This window comes from Emys orbicularis, chromosome 17, assembly GCF_028017835.1.
Source record: "Emys orbicularis isolate rEmyOrb1 chromosome 17, rEmyOrb1.hap1, whole genome shotgun sequence".
Classification (NCBI taxonomy): Eukaryota; Metazoa; Chordata; order Testudines; family Emydidae; genus Emys; species Emys orbicularis.
Window position 1 is genome coordinate 19,780,014 of NC_088699.1, and position 19,726 is coordinate 19,799,739.

The following is a 19,726-nucleotide window of genomic DNA, read 5'->3' on the forward strand; positions in this document are numbered from 1 at the left end:
GGCAACTTGAAATGCACTAGCTGTATGATTCATCTCTACCAGAAAATCAGCTGCAGAACTGAGAGAACAACAGGGTATCCACTAATTATCTTCCTCAGTCAATACAGGCTGGGCATTTGCAGAAGAGCACCATAATCCAATAGTTTGGGTTTCTTCAACTCTTTCTTTTAAACAGCATGTAACTTGGAATTGCTGATGCACAGACCTGATCTCTTCATTAAAACGCTCTGTGTGATCAGCTGTGAAATCCCGCAGTGCTGCTATGGAAACAAACTGCCACAACACAGGCATTCGGGGTGGCTGATGTAGGACTTAAAACCAGCTATCAGAGAAATTGACAAAGTTCAGCCTCCTGGGTTCTAGGATGCTAGAAGCGACTGATGTTTAGGTTCAGAAAGCATCCCACTACCACGCCTCTAGGTGCCTCAACAGAGAGATTCGAATTATTTACACGGTTTACTGATGCCTTCACGCAAGGATGCATCAGTTTACAAATCTCTCCGGGATACAAGAATGTGTGTGTTTGTGATACAACAACTTATGAAGCATAACAGGATAAAACTGTCATTTCTGAGCTTTACAGCTACCAGGTCTACAAAGAATGACTGGGCAAAAGAATAATTACAATGAAACACCCTTCAAGTAGCCCTTGTTTATTTCCATGGCAGTAATGGCTAAGGATCTACAGCAGGGACAGAGGCCTTTAATACTAGCAGGGACAGAATACTTTAGAGGGCCTGATCCTGGGAGGTGCTGAGTACCCTTTACTCCCAGGCAGCTGAATGCTCAGAACCTTGCAGGGTTGGGCCCACACCACATAAAGCAAACGAACCTCTATGAGCAAACAAAACGGTTAATGGAATAAGTCACTCTCCTCTTCCAGTGGGGAGACACCCAACCGTTGTGGATTAATATGGGACAACTGTGCTGGAAAAGGCCTGGCTAGGGAAGTATGTCCATGTGCGAGCCACTAAAATAACAATGAAAAAAACAATGGGCTGGCAGGCACTGTCCGGCTGGCAGGCAATTGGCAAGTCCCAGCAGGCAGACTGGGGCAGGAGGATTCAGCTGAGCGTGTGTAGTCTCCATGCAATGTCAGAAAGCCCCCAGCTATTCCCCTGACCCCTCCATTCTCCCGGGGACTGACACCCTCCTCCCCCTTCCTCTGGCCCTTCTGTCAGTTTCCTGGCTCATTCCCCATCACCTTGAATCTCCCGGGCCCTTTTCCGAGTCCGGCACAGCACTGTCTCCAGCCCACTGTCCTGGCCCCATTACCACCCGTCCCGTCCTGCAGCGTGACGTCCACCGAGCTCCTGCTTCACAACCAGTCAGTCACTCATAGTGCGATGGTGCTTAGAGGCTCCCCTTGCGCTAGGCGCTGTACAAACCTACCATCGCTGCCCCACAGAACTTACAGTTGGACCAAGCTAGGAGGATCTGTCTAGGGCCGGATCCTCAGCTGGAGTAAAGGAGAACAGCTCCATTGAAGTCAATGGGGCTATGACCAGAGTCTAGACCTAATCACCCATTACACCCACCACCCCCGTTCATTGTGCTCGGCCTGTTTCAGCCCCGCCTGGTGCTCTCCTCCGCCCTGTTCCTTCATGCTGCTCCCTGTCTGTGGGAAAGCTCCAGCAGGCCAAGCAACCTCACTCCCTCTTCAATTCCTCCAGCTGCAACTTGCCCTCCTCGGCCTTTAATGCAGCTCGAACTGAAGCAGAATAATTCAGAGTCCTAAACAAGTCAATCTGGGACCCAGGGAGCCCAATTTAAGCTTGTGGGCCCAGATCCTCACAGGAATTTCGGCCCCCAACTCCTATTGAAATCAATTCGGTGCCTAAATACCTGTGAGGATCTGGTCCTCAGTCACTTTGAGGGCATATTCCCGCCCCCCAATTAGATCAGAAGCACGTTGGCACAGGCACCCCTCTCTGTATATGGGTGAGAATTGCCAGGCACCTGTTTCAATCATCCACATTTTGTAATAATTAATGCCAGGAGCTCAATGCCCACACTGCCAGGGCGGAGCTCTTCACCCAGCTCGGCTCTTCGTCACTGCTCTCCATTTCCACGCTACGTCTCTTCTCCACCTCTTCTCTCTTGTTCCTCCTGCCCATTCCGAAGTCGGGTGTCCCCCACTCCTTGCTCACCCTCCCTTCCGTCCTCTACTCTTCTGCTTCGCAGCCTGGTCTCTCTGTCCCCTTTCCCTTCTCTTCTGTTGCCCTCCTTTCATTACTCCCCCAGCATCACTCTCCTCCTGGGGTGGTGTATGCCCATTCCATCTCCCTCTCTAGTCTTCCCTCTAGGGTCCCCTGATCTTCACCTTTCTCTCCCCACCTCCCTGCAACCCACTTCCTCCTTCCCTCCATTGACTGCCAAGATCTCCCGTATCTCCCCCCCCCCAACGTATTCATAGAACCTTTTCCCTCTGCCCCTTTAGTGACCCCATTTGGGTTTCCACATAGGAGGGGTCGCCAGTGGCACATGGTTGGACAAACACCTGTCAGGGAAGGTCTAGGTGTACTTGGCCCTGCCTCAGCGCAGGGGGCTGGACTAGATGACCTCTCCAGGTCCCCTCCAGTCTGACATTTCTATGAGTCTATGCTGCTTAAACCTACTGTGTTGCCTCTCTCAGCCCTCCTCACCCATTTGCAAACAGCCCAAAGTGCAGAAGGGGGGGGGGCACTCTGATGGGAGGCGTGGCCAGGCAGAAGTGGCCCATCCCTATGACACTCCCTTGCAGCTCAGGCTGCAGCTTTGGGTACAAGACCCGTTCTTTCTGGTAGTGTAGTTCCACGCCAAGTGCCCTCTTCAGGCAGAAACCTGAGCCCAGCAGCTTCACCCAGGCCGAGCGGCTTAGCTTGGGCCGGGAAGGGAAACTATCCCAGTGGTGGGCTGGCAAGCAGAGTCAGCACACTACTGCCAGGATGGAATAACCGAGATTTCCACCTTAGCTCTGCCGTTGGCCTTTCCCCATGGTAGAGCCCGGGGCTGGGCTGGCACACACAAACACGCAGGCCCGGCTCTCCGGTGGCTTGTGAAACAATGACCACCACAAAGCTGCGGCTGCACGGCTTGGGAGATGGGGAAGAGCAGGAAGCAGAGAAACCACTGGGGAGATGACTAAGCCTTGCAACAGGGCCCCGGTAGCTGCTACTGCTGGGTAGAGATACTGGAAACCAACATGCAGCCGGCCCCGTTCCACCCGCTCAACCCAATGCTGAGCTGTAGGAAGTGGGTTTAACACCTTTCATCCAGCAAAGCCCTAAATGGCCAGGGACTGAGTTGTCTGAAAGGCACCTCTTTCCCTGTGCTCAGGGATGACCAGCAGGGCCACCCAAGCTGAAGACCCACTGGAGAGCAGCTGAAGGATGTATTCCACAAGGGGCCCCCAACTCTGGAACTCACCAGCTCCCTGATCAGCAAGGGACCCCAGCACGCTGAGTCCTGGGCCATGACTCTCTTTGGTGCTACAGTAATACAAATAATAGATGGTAATCACTGACCTTCAGAGTGCCCAGCAAGCCCTGGTTGTCAGGGATAGAGGATCCCGGTGGGACAGGTCTGAACTAAGTGTCTGGCTGCAGGGTTATTCAATATGTTAATTACCGGTTGAAAGGGGCTGGGTTAGTTAGAGGCATGGTCTATTTTTACAAGCTTATTTTCCGATGTGTCAAGGAGCGTTTAGCGCAAGGGAGACGAGCCCTGCTCCTCTTTATGAAATGAGTGCACCAATCACGGCAATTTAGACAGGCAGGCCAAGGGGGGGAAACGAACAGTGAGCGCAGAGATAAAGAGAAGGAGATTGAAGCAAATACCAGAGAGTTTGAGCAGCAACTACCTTTCTTGGACACTTTCCTCCCTTCCTTAACTGAGCTGTTTTTTTTAGTGGCTCTACGGGTGCTGGCAGGTTGTGGCGCACAGGTCAGACGCACAGGAAGTCCAGTGGCTGACATCAGCATAGCCGTCATGCCTACAGGGGACACGAGGTCAACATGCAGGAAGGAAACAATGCGGAAATAAATTTATTTAAAGGGGGGGGGGAAAAGGAACAAATTTTTCAAAGAAAATAAAAAAAAAACCTTGATTCAAAGAACACAAAGTATTTGTAAAGCAAATAAATGGGAAAGGTGATTCAGTTTGATTTCAGTGCAAGGACAGGAACTGGAGACTCCAGAGGAGGAACGGCTTGGATGGTAAATTAAAGCGGTGGAATATGTTAATGAATCTGATAAATGCTACCTGAAGCCGCTGCTTTAACAGAAGGCCTGTCTTCACCTCGGACTTGGAGCCTATGGATTAGCGTAGATGTAGGACTCCGCTAGTTAGATGGTAAGTGCCTCTAAGGCTCAGCTCTGCAAGGTGGTGAGTACTTTTGACTCCACATTAAGACGTTCAGCACTTTCCAAATCTGTTCCTTAGGCCTGGTCCACACTAACCCCCCACTTCGAACTAAGATACGCAACAACGTAGCTGAAGTCGAAGTACCTTAGTTCGAACTTACTGAGGGTCCAGACACGGCAGGCAGGCTCCCCTGTCAACTCCGCGTACTCCTCTCGCGGAGCAGGAGTACCGGCATCGACGGCGAGCACTTCCGGGATCGATTTATCGCGTCTAGACAAGACGCGATAAATCGATCCCAGAAGATCGATTGCTTACCGCCGGACCCGGAGGTAAGTATAGACGTACCCTTAGATTGTAAACTCCTTGGGGCTGAGACTGAGGGCCCTGCTTTCATTTATGCTGGTGTAAACCTGGAGTGGCTCAACTGGTTTCAATGGAGTTACACTGGATTCACACCAGTGCAACAGCAGAATTGGGCTCACTGTCATGTTCTAGGCCTCATACAGCCTGGGACACGTCGTCTGCACATTGACCCCGATTCATTAAAACACTTAAGCACATGCTTAGCTTCAAGCATTACAGCACCCCATTGACTTCAGCCGGATCTCTTCGGGGCTTTGCTAATCAAAGCCACAGGAAAGCACTGTCCTACGACGGATTTGTTGAATTCGGTTAATTATTCCTCTTAAAAGGACACCTGTTCCCTAAAGGGAAATTGGCACAGACAGAACTTCAGGGTTGACTCTATTGATCTAATGCTGCAACATTCACTACTGAAATACAGGCCAGTTGCAATCCTGTAATGCAATCTAATGTAATAAAACTGCCCGAATGCGGATATATTCAAGGAACCGCCTGCCTACCTCACTCCCCAACAGAAGAGTATTCTACCCTGACAGACACCAGGATATTTAGAAAATCCCTTTTAAATGCAGCTCTTGACAGTGGTCAACATTTAGCAAGAGTTACCCACCAGGGTAGTACATGAGATGTAGCAATGTGTATTTCCCTATTAGGGTTTCCCCTACATGGGGAGTGTTGTTAACCAATGGCTTATAACTCTGTTAGCTGATATTTTAAGTATTTTGTTTTTCAAACCCTTGTTCGGTTGGGGAAGGAAAGGCAGCATAAAAGATGCACAAAATGAAATCGTTCTTTAACTAGTACAATAAAATATCAGATACATGCACACAAGCTATAAGCAACTGAAAACAGGGTATTGGCATGGGACATCTCAAGAAACCTTAAGTACAGGGGGACACTATCAGCTCGGCCTAAAATATAAAACTCACTAAGAGCATCTATGGACTTTGCAGAGTCAAACACCCCTGTGCAAGGTCAGGGCGAAATGCCGTCCAATAAGAATTCTCCACTCACAGCAAGGACCGCATTCTGTACACACTTTACAACACCTTACAGTAACTCCTAGGGTTCCTTCTTATACAGCTACGGACAGCCCCTGACTAAGACCTGACAACCTTAGGGTCTGATCCAAAGCCCACGGAAGGTGGGAGACAGGAAAGATTATTAAACCCTTTTATAGATGGGGAAGTGGGGCACAGAGATTAAGTGACTTGCCCAAGGTCACCTGCAACACCTATGGCAGAGCTGGGAATTAAACCGAGATCTCCCAAGCCACAGTCCATCATCTTAACAACAAGATCATCCTTCCTCTCTAACAAGTGACTACCAGAGGTGCAAGGCAGTGAAGAACTGGGCCTGATATTTGTATCCTTTCTACAGCATTGCAAAAGCTATCACAAATTGTTACTCTGACAGGCAAGTATTATGGTGATGGGCATTTTAGAACTGCGTGTCAGACTAAAACAGAGATGATTTCAAAGGCAACCCCTTTGAAATGGAAGATTGAAGGGGGGAAAATGAGAGAAAAATAAAGGGAAGAGGAAAAAAGGATAGAAGAGAGAAGAGGGAAAGGATTGTAGGAGATGAATGAAGTTCTATCAAAGAGATCTAGACACAGAGTACATGGATAAACTACAAGCCACACTCCAACAGACATGAAAGATCATTTTTAACGAAATCTCTGAGGAATGTCAATCTCTGGGTTTCCTTTCACATCACTCCTGCTTACCAAGAGACATGAGAAAACGGAAGCTCTCTGCCTTCTCACCAGCTAAGGGCCTCTGCCACACACCGTGCTGGAGGCCAGCACTCCGGATCTCCAAACAGCTTCCACCGTGGTGGACTGTGACACCACAACACACACGCACTCCTTACGCAGCAGCAGTGGGACAGGAAATGCAGAGAGTCCCCAGCAGCTGTGGGGTGTTGACAAAGGGAGACTCTTGATTTTTAGTGGGTGAAAACATTAAGCTATTAACCTTTTGTCCTGGTAACGATAGCAGAGCTAGGTTCTCAGCGGTTAGAAATCAATGTAACAGTTTACACAAAGCTAAGAATCAGGCCCATAAGCTCACCAATGAAAAATGCCAGTCAGAACCGAATTTCTTTTTAATCCTGGACTAAAAACCTGGTTCCTGCAAGACTGCTGTGCACCCTTGATTTCCAGTGCAAGCTGAGGGTACTCCTCAATTTCCAGGAAGCACCGAGCGGGACTAGACCTGAAATCCTTTTGCAACATCCTAACCATTTCCACAGCAATGGGACACGGCCTTCTTTTCGTTAATGGCGAATACGTGGATCATTTTTATTCCAGCCTCCTTAACCTCAGCCATTGCAACCACGCTATTACCGACTGGCTGCCCATACGTTCCACCGGCCACTTTTCATTGGCTGAAGGGCGAACAAATTCATCCTTAGCACTGGTGGGTATGGACCCAGAACAGCATTCAATTTGCTTTACCACGTTTATTAAGGATTTGGGCTACAAAAACGGAAGTGATTTGTGCCTCTCTAGACTGTCAAAATGGTACTAAGGCAGGAAGATTCACAAATCCACACTGGAATATTAGCCCTAGGAATAATACACTTTCGTATTCAGAAGAAGTCAAGATATTTTGTTCTCTGTAGTACCAAGGCATCTACTGGTTAAATTTTCGAACAAGCCCTTCGCACTGTCTCCCCATGCTGCCCCTGGCTCTTGGGAGGAGCTCCCTGCAAAGGTCTGCAAAGCTACCTCATTAGCCTCCTTCAAATCCCTCCTCAAAACTCCCCTTTGCCATGAAGCCTACACTTGACAACCGTTGGAGTGCTGGTGTGCTGAGTCCACTGCCTGTCACCAAGAGCGCTTCATTGCTTCCCTGTACTTCCCTATTGGTCTGAATCCATTTGCCTCTTGTCATATTTAGTCCCTGCCCCAAAGAGCTTACAATCTATCTTTTTGTTCTGTGTTCGTACAGCTCCTAGCGCAATGGGATCTTGATCCATAACTAGGGTCCTAGGTGCTATGGTACTTATACTAGCTCTCAATACAGAGCTTTTCATCTGTAGATCTCAAAGCACTTTATAAAGGAGATCAGTGTCATTATCCCCATTTTACAGATGGCGAAACTGAGGCAAGGTGTGGGGAAATGACTTGTCCATGGCTACTCTACAGGCCAGTGGCAGAGCCAGGAATAGAACCCAGGTCTTTTGAGCCCCAGTCCAGTGTTCTAGCCACTAGGCAAAATTGCTTCTGATAAATAATAAATCAGCCTACAAGTTTCTGATCAGGCAGGGATGTAAACACAGTTCTTCCGCTTGCCACAGAAGGAGAAATGATAAAGCTCCTCTTAACTGGACAATTTGATTATGTTAATTAATCAGCTAAAGTTTGTAAGGAACTTTGAACAAAGTGCTACACAGGATCATCTTCAAATGTACACAACTGATACGCAACTGAGAAGTGAATTAATGATCTAAGCTTAACTGCTCTAGAGAAGATCACGGAAATATTGTGCGTATGCCATTAGAAAGCACAGGAGCTGCAGAACTGAGCATCTGAAAAAACGGAGTTAACAGATTTTTACGGCCACAAGGGACCATTAGGATAATCTAGTCTGACCTCCTGTAGAAAACAGGCCATAGAATATATCAGTTTCATTAGTTAATCTTTACCAGTGCGCATCTGGGACAATACACTAACAACGCATATTAGAGGTGATGAATCATCATAAATAAAATAGAAATGTATGACATGAACTTTATACCCACACAGCACGTCAGGAGGTGAAACCATATCTACTATTCAACATAGACAGCAATGATCACATGACATCACGAGCGATTCCTCCTCGGAGCATCTATAATGAAGGCAGGAAGATGAACTACTGGGCTGTCCTTCTCCTCTACTGTCTGTTGTCTTTGGGGAAGACACGTGGAAGTGGAATCAAACGCAGCACGAACTGAAGTGCGCAACAGTGACAAAGCACATACTTCCTGAAACCAAGGAATCACTGAGCAAGGGGCCAGTCACTTGGTGCATCACTGTTTGGGCTCACTCACATTTGAATCATTTGCGTAGCCAGCAGCTGTTTTTCCCTTAAGCTTCTAATGTAACACAGGAAATCTCAGCACTCAGCAATCAACCCTTGTAGAGCCTGATGGTAAAAATGACTTGTGATGCTTCCTTATGCAGATAAGCCGGCTTTGCTGTTGAAACTGTGGCTTATCATGCTTGACTCCTCTTCAGCACCCGGAAATCACTGGGTACGTCCACACTGCAATCAGAGGTTGGGTAGACAAACCCATGCTAGCTTAAATTTAGCTTGCACAGCTAAAAATAGCAGGGAAGCAGCAGCCCAGACTGTACCAGCCCACCTGGAACCCAGGGTACGTAACCACATTCCTAGCTCAAGTCCATGCCGCGGTGGGCTCCTGCCTATTTTTAGCTGTGCTGGGCGGATTAAAGCGAGCGCAAGTACGCCTACCCGAGCAGCCCTCTGATTGCAACACCGGTCAACCCAGTGCATTAACTCTGTCTCATCACTGGGGCTCTTGGCATCAATTTAACAAGACGAGGGAGCCAATTACGTTTGTATCCATTAATGACAAGTATTTATAGGCATGTGCTCAGCTCCTTAGAACCAGGGCACATATTACAAGGCTCAAAGAAGATATTTCTGACTCTTTCTATGACCACGATGATCTACGTGGGGATGAAACAGAAGAAACAGCACACGAGGATGTCTCGTGATTTAAACTACGTCTTCCTTAAAGTTGGCTAGTGAGTGGCAAGAGCTTTTTAAGGAATGCAGATTTCCCACTGCAGGAGAGCGACAAATGAGGACTAAGCTTTTGTCTAGGGACAGGACGGGTTTGTATTTTCAGAGCTACGCAGCGGGTTAGCCATGCAACACATACAGCACTGCAGCGGCACCAATGCATATACTCCCCCTCCCGGAAAGGGAGTGGCTATATCCCAACATAGACTCTGTAGCTTAGACCAACCCTTAGGGTATGTCCAGACTACCCGCCGTATCGGCGGGTAGCGATCGATTTATCGGGGATCGATATATCGCGTCTCGTTAAGATGCGATATATCGATCCCCGAACGCGCTCCCCGTCGACTCCGGAACTCCACCAGAGCGAGCGGCGATAGCGGAGTCGACGGGGGAGCCGCGGCCGTCGATCCCACGCCGTGAGGACCCAAGGTAAGTCGATTTAAGATACTTCGACTTCAGCTACGCTATTCACATAGCTGAAGTTGCGTATCTTAGATCGATCCCCCCCCTAGTGTAGACCAGCCCAAAGTGTCAGAGCCAAACTGACATAACGCCACTGACTCCAGCAGAGAATTTGGCTGCTGTTATTGGATCGGTGTTGGAATTTGAAAATCTACCTCCAGTGCAGTGCAGATCTTAGCATGTTGTTTGTGCATAGAAACTACACATGTGTTGTAAGCCAGGTTAGTCTTACTCTGGCAATGGTCACAGCAATCAAGGATCTAACTGGTCTCCCATTCAAAGAAATTCTTACTGTTCTGTGCTGTGCAAGGACTGAGGATGGGGAGCACCCATAAATAAGAGTGTGGCAGGGTGTGTGCATACAGGCTGGATACGTGAGCAAGCTAGAACACGTCACTTTGTCCGGCTGCCAGTTTTTGTTCAAATGTACTTTAGAGTTAAGACTTGCACGGGGACCAGAACTTTCCTTTGAATAACAATGGAGATCCTACGCAGTATTGCCAACTCTCACAATGTTAGACTGATATTGATCTTGTGATATTGAGGGTTTGTTTTTTTTCAAAGCTCCAGCCCCTGGAATCATGTGAATACATGAGACTCTCAGCTTGCATTTTAAAAAAAAGATCATTCCTGACCTCCATGGTTATGGAGATTTAAAGTTGGAAACCAGGGGCCATGTGCACCTTAACGTATCAAAAACCAGAAGGTAAATACAAAGACCCCCAAAGTGTACTTTTAGTTACAAGGCCCGTTTCAAACATGTTGAGGAGCATCTCTGACTGGTAGCCAAAGCTCCTGAGACACGAGTCCATTCATCCCAGAATAGAACTAGTTTCCTAATGAATGGACAAAACGAGAGAGAATCCAGCACAGCAATAGATTTATTACTCTACAGCTCAGTTTTGTGCCTGTTTGTTTCCCCCCAGAAGGGCCTCTCTCTGCACAGCCAACGATGAGCAGACTATTAAGAGTGGTGGTATAGACCATCACTGAACTGCCTCAGTGAGGTTCTCACATGGCTCTATGGAGCTCCAGTGACCCGCACAGCCCTTCCCGCTGATCCACAGAACAAAATAGTTTGAGAACTGCGCAGTGGAGCTCAGAAGGTGTCCAAGGAGGATCTTTGCCTTATTAAGTCATCTGAAGCATGAAAAGTTGGGGAATCAAGATCAACAGAGGCGTTTCAAGTTTCCGAAGAGAGGTCCTGAAGTTACCAAAGACACAGTAGCCAAATAAGATGGGAAAGAGAGGTCACCAATTAAAGGCCGTGCCAAGTAAAGCCTTGATGAAACTCAGTATTCTTGTCCCCAAAACTCCACTGCCTGCGGTTCTTCATAGATGTTCCTGGGCATTTCCTTTCCTTACATAGACTAGTTAAGCTACCCACACCTTTCCTCTGTGACTTCTTTTACAGTCACGTTCTAAATAGATTTTCTGCTGAAAAAGAAAAATTGTGTCCTGTTGTAGCTCCCTCAGACCTTTTAAAGGCTGCTACCCTGAACAAAAGGCAACATGGTGCTTCCGTTAAAGATGACCACCCTCCGCTCCAGTCAAAGGCGGGCCCTGTAAAGATTCAGATCTAAACAAGAAGAGCGTTTGCCTTTTAGAAGCTAGCATTTGCCCATCGATCACGCCCTAGTCTGAGCATTTCTGGACTCCAGTCGTGCAGAGTGCATCTTGTCAGCTGATTTACATATGATCTCACAGACCTTGGCCTCATTTTTAAACTAAAGAGATTTAAAAAGTTTTTAAATTCTCGTTCCTGCATCCCCTGCCTCCAACAAGAGTAGAAGAATTGATTGCAAAAGTGACTTTTTAAACCCAGGGGGTGGTAAAAGGCTGGTGCTATTGACCGGTTACCTCCTGGAGTTCCTCTATATTAAAGCATGCCATCAGATGAACAATTTGATCAAGTCCAATTGCCTCTTCCAAACTGAGACTGGATGACCCGTATATGGAACATACCAGCAGCCAGTTATTAATATAGCTCTGATTCAGATTGGTTGAATCTAGACCGATATGGTTAACCCAGACGTTTCCTTTGTAACGGTGCCTATAGAATGGGTCCATTTGACATGTCGCTGCATATAGTAATGAGCCAAATTCAGAGCATGTATAAAAGGTGAAACGCCACTGAGGTCAGCCACTCACACCAGGTCTGAGTCTGGCCCAACGGCTCATGTCCATTAAGTAGGTTTGAGAATTTTTAGCAGAGGGAGGGATCGGATTGGCTGAACATTTTGAGGATTTCCAATATGTAATTGCTACGACTAACTGGACAGCACCAATTGTGCACTAGGCGCTTTCTAGATGTACAAGACAAGGACACGACTACAAACATGCCCCCAGTGCTGGAGGACGGACACACCCAGGTTGTGGAGTATTCGCCTCGGTACGCTGCAGAAGAGCTTACAGTCCAAACAGACAGAATACAAAGGATGGGAGTCGGGGAGAGGAACGGAGGATGTTCTGTTATGTACTCAAAGATGTCCTGCCATGCAAGGGCAATATTGGACAACACCATATGGGCCTTGTGGCCGTTCTGTCCCGGGACAGTGACACGGTATTGTGCTACTATTAAAGTGCATGGACTGCATTAGTATGCAGAAGACATCATGTGATCAGTAGAGCATCCAGTTTCAGAAGATGCCACCAAACTAGAATCCCAGTTGCTGTGCACTAGCTGAATTAAGAGATGGCAAACATACCGGCAAGCTTCCCACCCTCTGGGACACAGACTAGCAGTTACATTGCAAACCACATGGGTGTGGGATCATTATCCAGACAATGCCATAGAGTCGCAGGGTGCAATTCTACTCTGAAAAGCAACTATGTACAAATGGATTCCTCCTTCCCTAACAGATCTGCTCCCTGGGAGTATTCAGAGTCAGAGCTGCAGACTTTAACGGCAAACGTAAGCTCCTCCTACTTACTCCCGCAGTTACAGGAGAACTCATGCTTCATCCATAGAATTGCTAACCAAGTTCCAAATGCTTGACTCCACCCCCTAGGCTACAGTGCCTGACTTCCCCTCTCTGTCAGCCTTTGCCCTTATAGGCAACAAGTCTACACACTGTGGCATTGTAGAAAGACAAGGGTGGGACCGTTCCCACCCTATTACCAAAGCAAGGACAGCAATACAAAACCAAGTAGGTACTTACCGCAATGTGGTTGAGAAAAGCCAACCAGCTACTGGTGTGTGCACTTTCTATACATTTTCAAACACACTAGCTTTATTCTCTATCCCGTGCCGGGCCCTGTCTACATGACAGGACACTCTAGATTCTTATCAGAGGCTACATGAGGAAGCAAGTTACAAAGGAAAGGAAAAAACCTAGGGAGAAAACAAGTAATCAAGGAGGAGTCATTACCTGCCAAAGCTTGGTTCACTTTGCTGGGCTTGGGCATCTCGACCGGCAGATTTGGGACACTGGGGAGAAAAAACAACAAAACAAAATGTTTAACAACACCGCATGGATGACAGACAAGATGGGGCAATTCAGCGGCACGTGGCATTCTGTCCAACGGCCACTGAGAGTACTGTGCTTGTGTTCGTTACATTTTCCCATCGTACCTAGCCAAGTCAATCACTGCAGAATTAGGTCTCGAATACATACCAAAGTACAGCTGGAGATACAGCAAAGGCAGAAAGGCATTAGACTTTCCAGGTGACTTGCTGCACTGGTTGTTGATGCTAGTGAAAATAAAAGCAATCTCACTGCATAACACCACCACCACCTACTCTCATATAGTGACTTGCAGCCGTAGATCTCAAAGCACTTTGCAATGGAGATGAGCACCACTTTACAGATGGGGGAAAATGAAACACAGGGAGGTGAAAGTCGCAGCAGAAGTCTGATGGGAATCCCAGTCCAAGCGCCCTATCCACTGGACCGCACTGGGACATGGGAATGGGAACGCAATGGGAGGCCTGAGAGACCTAAAGGAGTGAGGTGTCCAATTTCCCTTGAGTCTGACCACCCCGCTTGGAAATCCCAGCCTAGCTTCTTTAGGAATTTGGTGGGGGAGGAGGGGTTCCAGTGGCCTGCAAGGGGACGGAATTTCAAACCAAGGTGAATTTGGAATACCTGGGCATGGGCCGCAGAAGCGTGTTCTGCCGACAACAACGATTAGGAAGGAGAGGGAGGGCAGCAGATTGAAAACACACCGAGACAAGAGGTCACAGCAGGAGGAAGAGGGTCCGGGTTATGTGGAGCGGGGAAAGGAGACCAAGGGCTTGTCTACAAGGACAACAAGCCAGGGTGTGAATCTACAGCACGCTAGCTGGCCACGTAGTCACGTCCCGTGTGGACCCTGCTATAGCACAGTAGATTCACACCCTGGCTTGCTGCGTGGTAGCATCCCATGTAGACAAGGCCTGTATAAATGGAAAGGGAACATCCAACTCTGATGTTTCAGGTACTGGGGTTGTGAGACCACTTCAGTCTAGGATGGAGCATTAGCCAAGGAGGACAGGCAGCCATGCTCTGCATCAGTGAGATAGTCAGTCAATCCCAATTCACTCAATGTACGATAGGAAGAATCATGTTTTACACTTACCCAGTGCCTGTCACCTCAAAAGAACCTGACAAGGCCAAGAGAAGCTTCTGTTTCTAGGCCAAAAGAAATGCGATCGACCGGCATTAAAAATCAGATTCCAAATATTGCACAAAGCAGGATCTCTATTAAATAACTTTCAAAACCCACTTTCCTGTTTTCTCCCCCCATTGCTCCTCCTACCTTACATGCCTTGAGACGTAACCACTGTAACTCAAACAGAGGTTATGGGCTCGAGGCAGGAATCCACTGGCTGAGGTGCTATAGCTGGTGTTTTGCGGGCAGTCAGAGGAGAGGATTATAATGGTTTCTTCTGGCCCTACAAATCTGCATCATGGTGGTTTTCCCATCCGGCTATTTCAGTGGCTGGGTTTTCCCCCCTCACACTAAGCTGTCCGGAATGTCGCAATCTTTTCAAGTGACACATCACTTCGCTGCTCTCGCTAAGGGCGTGATCCAAAGCCCACCCAAGTCCCTGGAAAGGCCCCAAGGGATCGCCAAGGGCTTGGATTAGACCCTAAAATCCATTTCATTCTTCACAATATTTCTCTTCTGATTTGGCCTCTTCCCAGCAGTTCTCTTCTTGGTGTTTTTTTCCTCCCTTTCCTCTCTAGCCCGATCTCTTCCCACGCCCCATTTCTACCCTCCACCACCACCCTCCTCGGTCACCTCTCAGGAGCAGAGCCACAGCGAAGATGCGTCTCGCCCTCCAAACGCGGACAATGAACGTTTTTCGAGGCTCAATGAGGGAAGGCGAATTTGAGGATCGCTCTACCAACGTCAATGAGCTGACAACCCTGAACCAAAACGGCTCGCCTCCTCCCTCCCGAACACCGCACAGGACAGGGGGACGTCCCACCCGGAAGAGCTGTTCTCTCAAGTTCTAAGCTTTGGGTCCGTGATCCTATCACGTGACTGCCCGCTCCACCGCACCTCCATGTCATCACACACACACACACACACCCCTAGCCTGGTTCATCCCCCGTGCTGAGTGGCGAGTTGCAGACTCTAGTGTTATCACTTCCCTTTTTTTCCTTCTTGTGGATGGCAGAAAAGATTAAAGAATGCAACCAAATCCTGGGCTCAGCAGGGAAGGTGGGTGGATAAGTGAGGCTCTTACAAGGTGCGTCTCCAGAGAATGACACAAGAACGGCATAGGTCTCCTCCCCGTTTGCAAGAGTACTAAAAAGCTCCAGAGAGGCCTCTACAGAGGAGAGAGAGCAGCAGAGGTGCCTCATCTGTAATTCCTCGTAATTCAATGATGGTACCAACACTGGAAGCTCAAGAGTAGCAGGGCTCAGGTGTTTTTACCACCCTGCACTCGTGGGCACTGGCGGTGAACTGCACGTCCCATTTTTGCCAGCTAAGGAAAGATCAAGTAATGCAGATACCAGGCATCCACTAAGTACTTGTACGCCCGCATCGCCGGAGTAGCTGAACTGGCGAAAGCACCACTGCCCCCTGCAAAGCAGAGGCAAAATCCCTCAAGTGGAACAAACATATCGAGGTTTCCTGTCACTGCTACAGTACATAGAAGGGTGGAACATTGGGTAATCTGGGCTCAAAACGTGTGCTGGACGCCCACCAGGACAAGCCAGGAGCCTAGACAAACCATGCTTTGTGAGAGTAGGCAGGGACGTTTCTCGTACTGCTCGACCACTGCAGGAGTCAGGGCCCTCGTGAAACGACAAGTGACCTTGGGATTTCACAGCGGGAAGAACACAATCTCCTGTGCCTAGTACGTATTTTTTCGTTAGGGTCACAGACCCAAGCCTGGTGAAATGGAGGGAAGTGATGGATTCCTCTTGCTGGGGAGACTCCTCACTCTATGGTTTTGCGGGTATATTCAAAGCCACAGTGCTGGGTATAAAGTTTTGTTATGCCAATGAGTCACTCACCAAAGACTGACCCTAGATCTGCGAACCACAGGGCAGGCCAGCTGGCCAAGCTGCCAGGGTGCAGTGAAATGAATTGGGAGCAGTGTCTCATTCGGCTACACAAGATGTTAAGGAGTTGGGCAAAGGGGAGCGGGATGGATCTGCCCGGAGCAGAGCCTGAGACGCCTGCCGTTGCTACAGCAGAAGTAATATTTTGGGGGGCAGAAAACGCCCCTCAAAGACTCCTCTCATCTGCTGATATAGTCAAGCCCATGGAGCAGTATTTCCCTTGATCCATGTCTCCAACAGATGCCCGCTCACCGATACGTCTCCCCAGACACTTGTCTGAAGCTGCACGAGAAAGAGAGGCCTTGGCGTGAGATTACTCGCGGTTATGTAAGCGGCATCTTTGTTTTAAGAGCCCTTATGTTAAAGCCTCTCTCTCTACCTTGGCACAGGAAGAGCTGACTGGGTTTGACCCAAACTAAGTAGTTCTGAACGAGTAAAGCACCTGTCATACATACATGCTCAAAGAGAAAAAGGCAGACATGACAACACTGCTTCTCCTTCCTTGCAGGGACAGAGGCACCGGGGAAGAAATCAGATGGTCTTTGACATCCATTTCTAAATGGAAAGGTCTGCAGTTGCCCGTTTAGGACAGAGTGGATTTTACTCCCATGACACCAGAGTGGAAAAGACTCTGGGCAAAAGGCTACATGCAAAAGTTGGGCAACTCCCACTAACACGCCTAAAGCTCAGGGTTTGTATCACCCCCTATCCAGCCAAAGTACCGCAGACCCCATCACCACAGCAGCTGAGCCTCTCCCGGTCTTTAACGCAGCAATCCTCATAGTATCCCTGGGAAACAGGGCACGTTCCCAGGGAGGGGAAAAGGTGGGTCAACTCCCCTCACTGAGGCAGCCCTTGCTAAGGTTCAGGACACAGACACTTCCCTAAAGAGCATTAGGACAGAATTGTTCCATGAACCCAGCTATCGCCTCTCCGGGAGGTGGATTACTGACGCCAATGGGAGACCCCCTCCTGTTGGTGTAGGCAAGGTCTACACTCCCCTGGAATTTGACCCACATGTTTCTAACCAAAACAGTGCCAAGCTGGGGAACAGTAAAGTTGAAAGCTTGGATTCAAACCCCAAAGTCAAATAACTCCAAGGCCTTCGAAGTACAATAGTTCTCTTATGTTTTGCAGATGCACGATCATTTTGTACCACCTGCCCGAACAAACAGCTGCTCATAGAGTGATGGCGGAGGCCTGTCAAGGAGAAGCCTGAACAGCTGGGGCACAAACAGGAAGGATTCACTGCAACAATTTACCTTAAAGTGCCTTGGCTATAATGGGGACATGACATGAAGCATGGTTTTAATGGTAACCGTAATACCTAGCTCTTTTCAGCAGTACATCTCCAAGCACTATTCAAAGGAGGTCAATAGCATTATCCCCATTTTACAGATGGGGAAACTGAGGCACGGAGCAGCAAAGTGATTTGCCCAAGGTCACCCAGCAGGCCAGTAGCAGAGCCAGGAATAGAACCAAGGTCTCCTGAGTCCTAGTCCAGTGCTCCATCCACTAGGCCACACTGCTATGCTGTAAGTACACTGAAGCTGGGAGAGGTTTGACTCACTCAAGCTAGCCACCTAAGCTCAAACCCCGGGGGCTGGGCAAGCTTTGACTTGTGTGGCTAGCAAGGTGGTGCAGTGGCTATAATTTATCAATGGGCTCTAATGAAAACTCTTCCCACCCACCCCTTAGTAGCCTGAGAAAACTCCTCATGTACCCACCCAGTTGGTCTTCCATCCATGCTCTGAATAACTAGAGCTAAAGCTGCCGATGTGAATAAGGAAGCAACAGCAGGACAGAATCACAGCCTTAAACACTGGGCTTGGGAAAACTCTGTTTCTACAGAAGATCTGTTCCTCTTTCCACCAATGTTTTAAAGGTTGCCCAGGCTCTCTCTGCAGCACTCTGTATTGATCTATTAGGATGCAAATGGCCATGCCTGACCTGATTCTAAACTTGCACTTCCTCAAAGAACAAAAGAAGCCAGACGGAGCACTACAAACCCAGGCCCAAAAATACATTTCCTGCTTCAGACTGGCCCAAACTCGCCGTTACTTGTGTTTTTAACAGAGGACACAGCAGTCTAAATCAGATCTCACTCAAGAGAGACATTTTGCGTTGTGATACCCGGCCGCATGGGGATGTCTACACTCCAGCTGGGAGGCGTGCGCCCCAGCCCGGGGAGACAGATTCGCACTAGCTGCGCTCAAACTAGCGCCCTGAAAACAGCAGCGTGGATTGCCGCCCAAGTCAAAGCCTGCCCAGCCCACTGGGTCTGAACGCAGGTGGCTAGCCCGAGACTGCGCATGCCGCAACGGCCACACTGCTGTTTTCGGCAGGCGAGCTTGAGCGAATCAAACCTCCCAGCTGCACCCCTGGATTGTGAGCAGTTAATCCTGAGCAACATCAGGAGTAAAATCACCTGCCCATGTGAGGCGCCACGGCAGGGTATGTTGAAAATTCTGGACTCCCATTTCACCAAGTTAACATCACACTAGCTAGATTTCTTTAGGGTTTTTTTTTTTTTTTTTTTTAACACAATGGGAAACAACAGAAAGTGGTTTGTTATTCGTTGTATCTCAGCTGAGCTCAGGGCTTCACCGTGCTATACAAAAACAGCGAGAAAGTTCCTGCCCTAAAGAGTTTACCTCCTTGTCTACAGACAAGACAGGTGAACGGTGGGAGGGGAAAAAGAGGACGTTGCAGAGCAGGACTAGAACTCAGCCCTCATTCCCTCCTCCTTGCCCTAGCCACTAGGCCCTGCTGCTTCTCACATAGTGCTCCATCCTGACAAATGCTGAACATCTGCCCACGTCCAGGGAAGTCAATGCAAACTGTGGGTATTCGGCACCACACCCATAATCTGCAAATACGGTGTATGTCAAACCACTGTAAACTCACCCCCCTTTGATTTTTAAACACACAGAAACTAGCTTACAGCTATGAAAGCCTCCTGCCACCACATGCGGCTGAACTGAACATTTGGGGCCAGAGCTATCCTTGGTTTAATTTCAGTCACGTTAATGGAGTTACACCAGGGATTACGTTGGTCCGCTTTATAATTATTACATTGTCGAGCAGCTTCCTGCAGCAGTGTTAGATCTGCCTTTATTACATCAAAGACACTTCTTACCAAACTTCAGCGATTTATCCCTCTCTGTAATTAACTAGAGTGATGCAAAGAGCATTACTACGCTGCGGTTCCCATCGCTTTAGAAATCCACCCCTTCCCACTCCTGGTGTTATCTTCAGAAAGCAGCTAAGCTCACAACAGGCCCATGGCACCAG

At 48.5% G+C, this 19,726-nt stretch overlaps 1 protein-coding gene across 3 annotated transcripts in view; it reads right to left on the bottom strand.

Annotated features, from left to right (window-relative positions):
* DTX2 (deltex E3 ubiquitin ligase 2) overlaps positions 1–19,726 on the bottom strand; it is a 64,042-nt gene that overhangs the window by 19,305 nt on the left and 25,011 nt on the right. For 2 of the 3 annotated variants that reach the window (XM_065418102.1, XM_065418101.1), the window contains exon 5: positions 13,301–13,359. In XM_065418102.1, the coding sequence (XP_065274174.1) occupies positions 13,301–13,359 (59 nt within the window). Of the gene's footprint in view, positions 1–3,841; positions 3,974–13,300; positions 13,360–19,726 lie in introns of all 3 variants that reach the window. The other variant, XM_065418100.1, reaches the window with a different exon arrangement.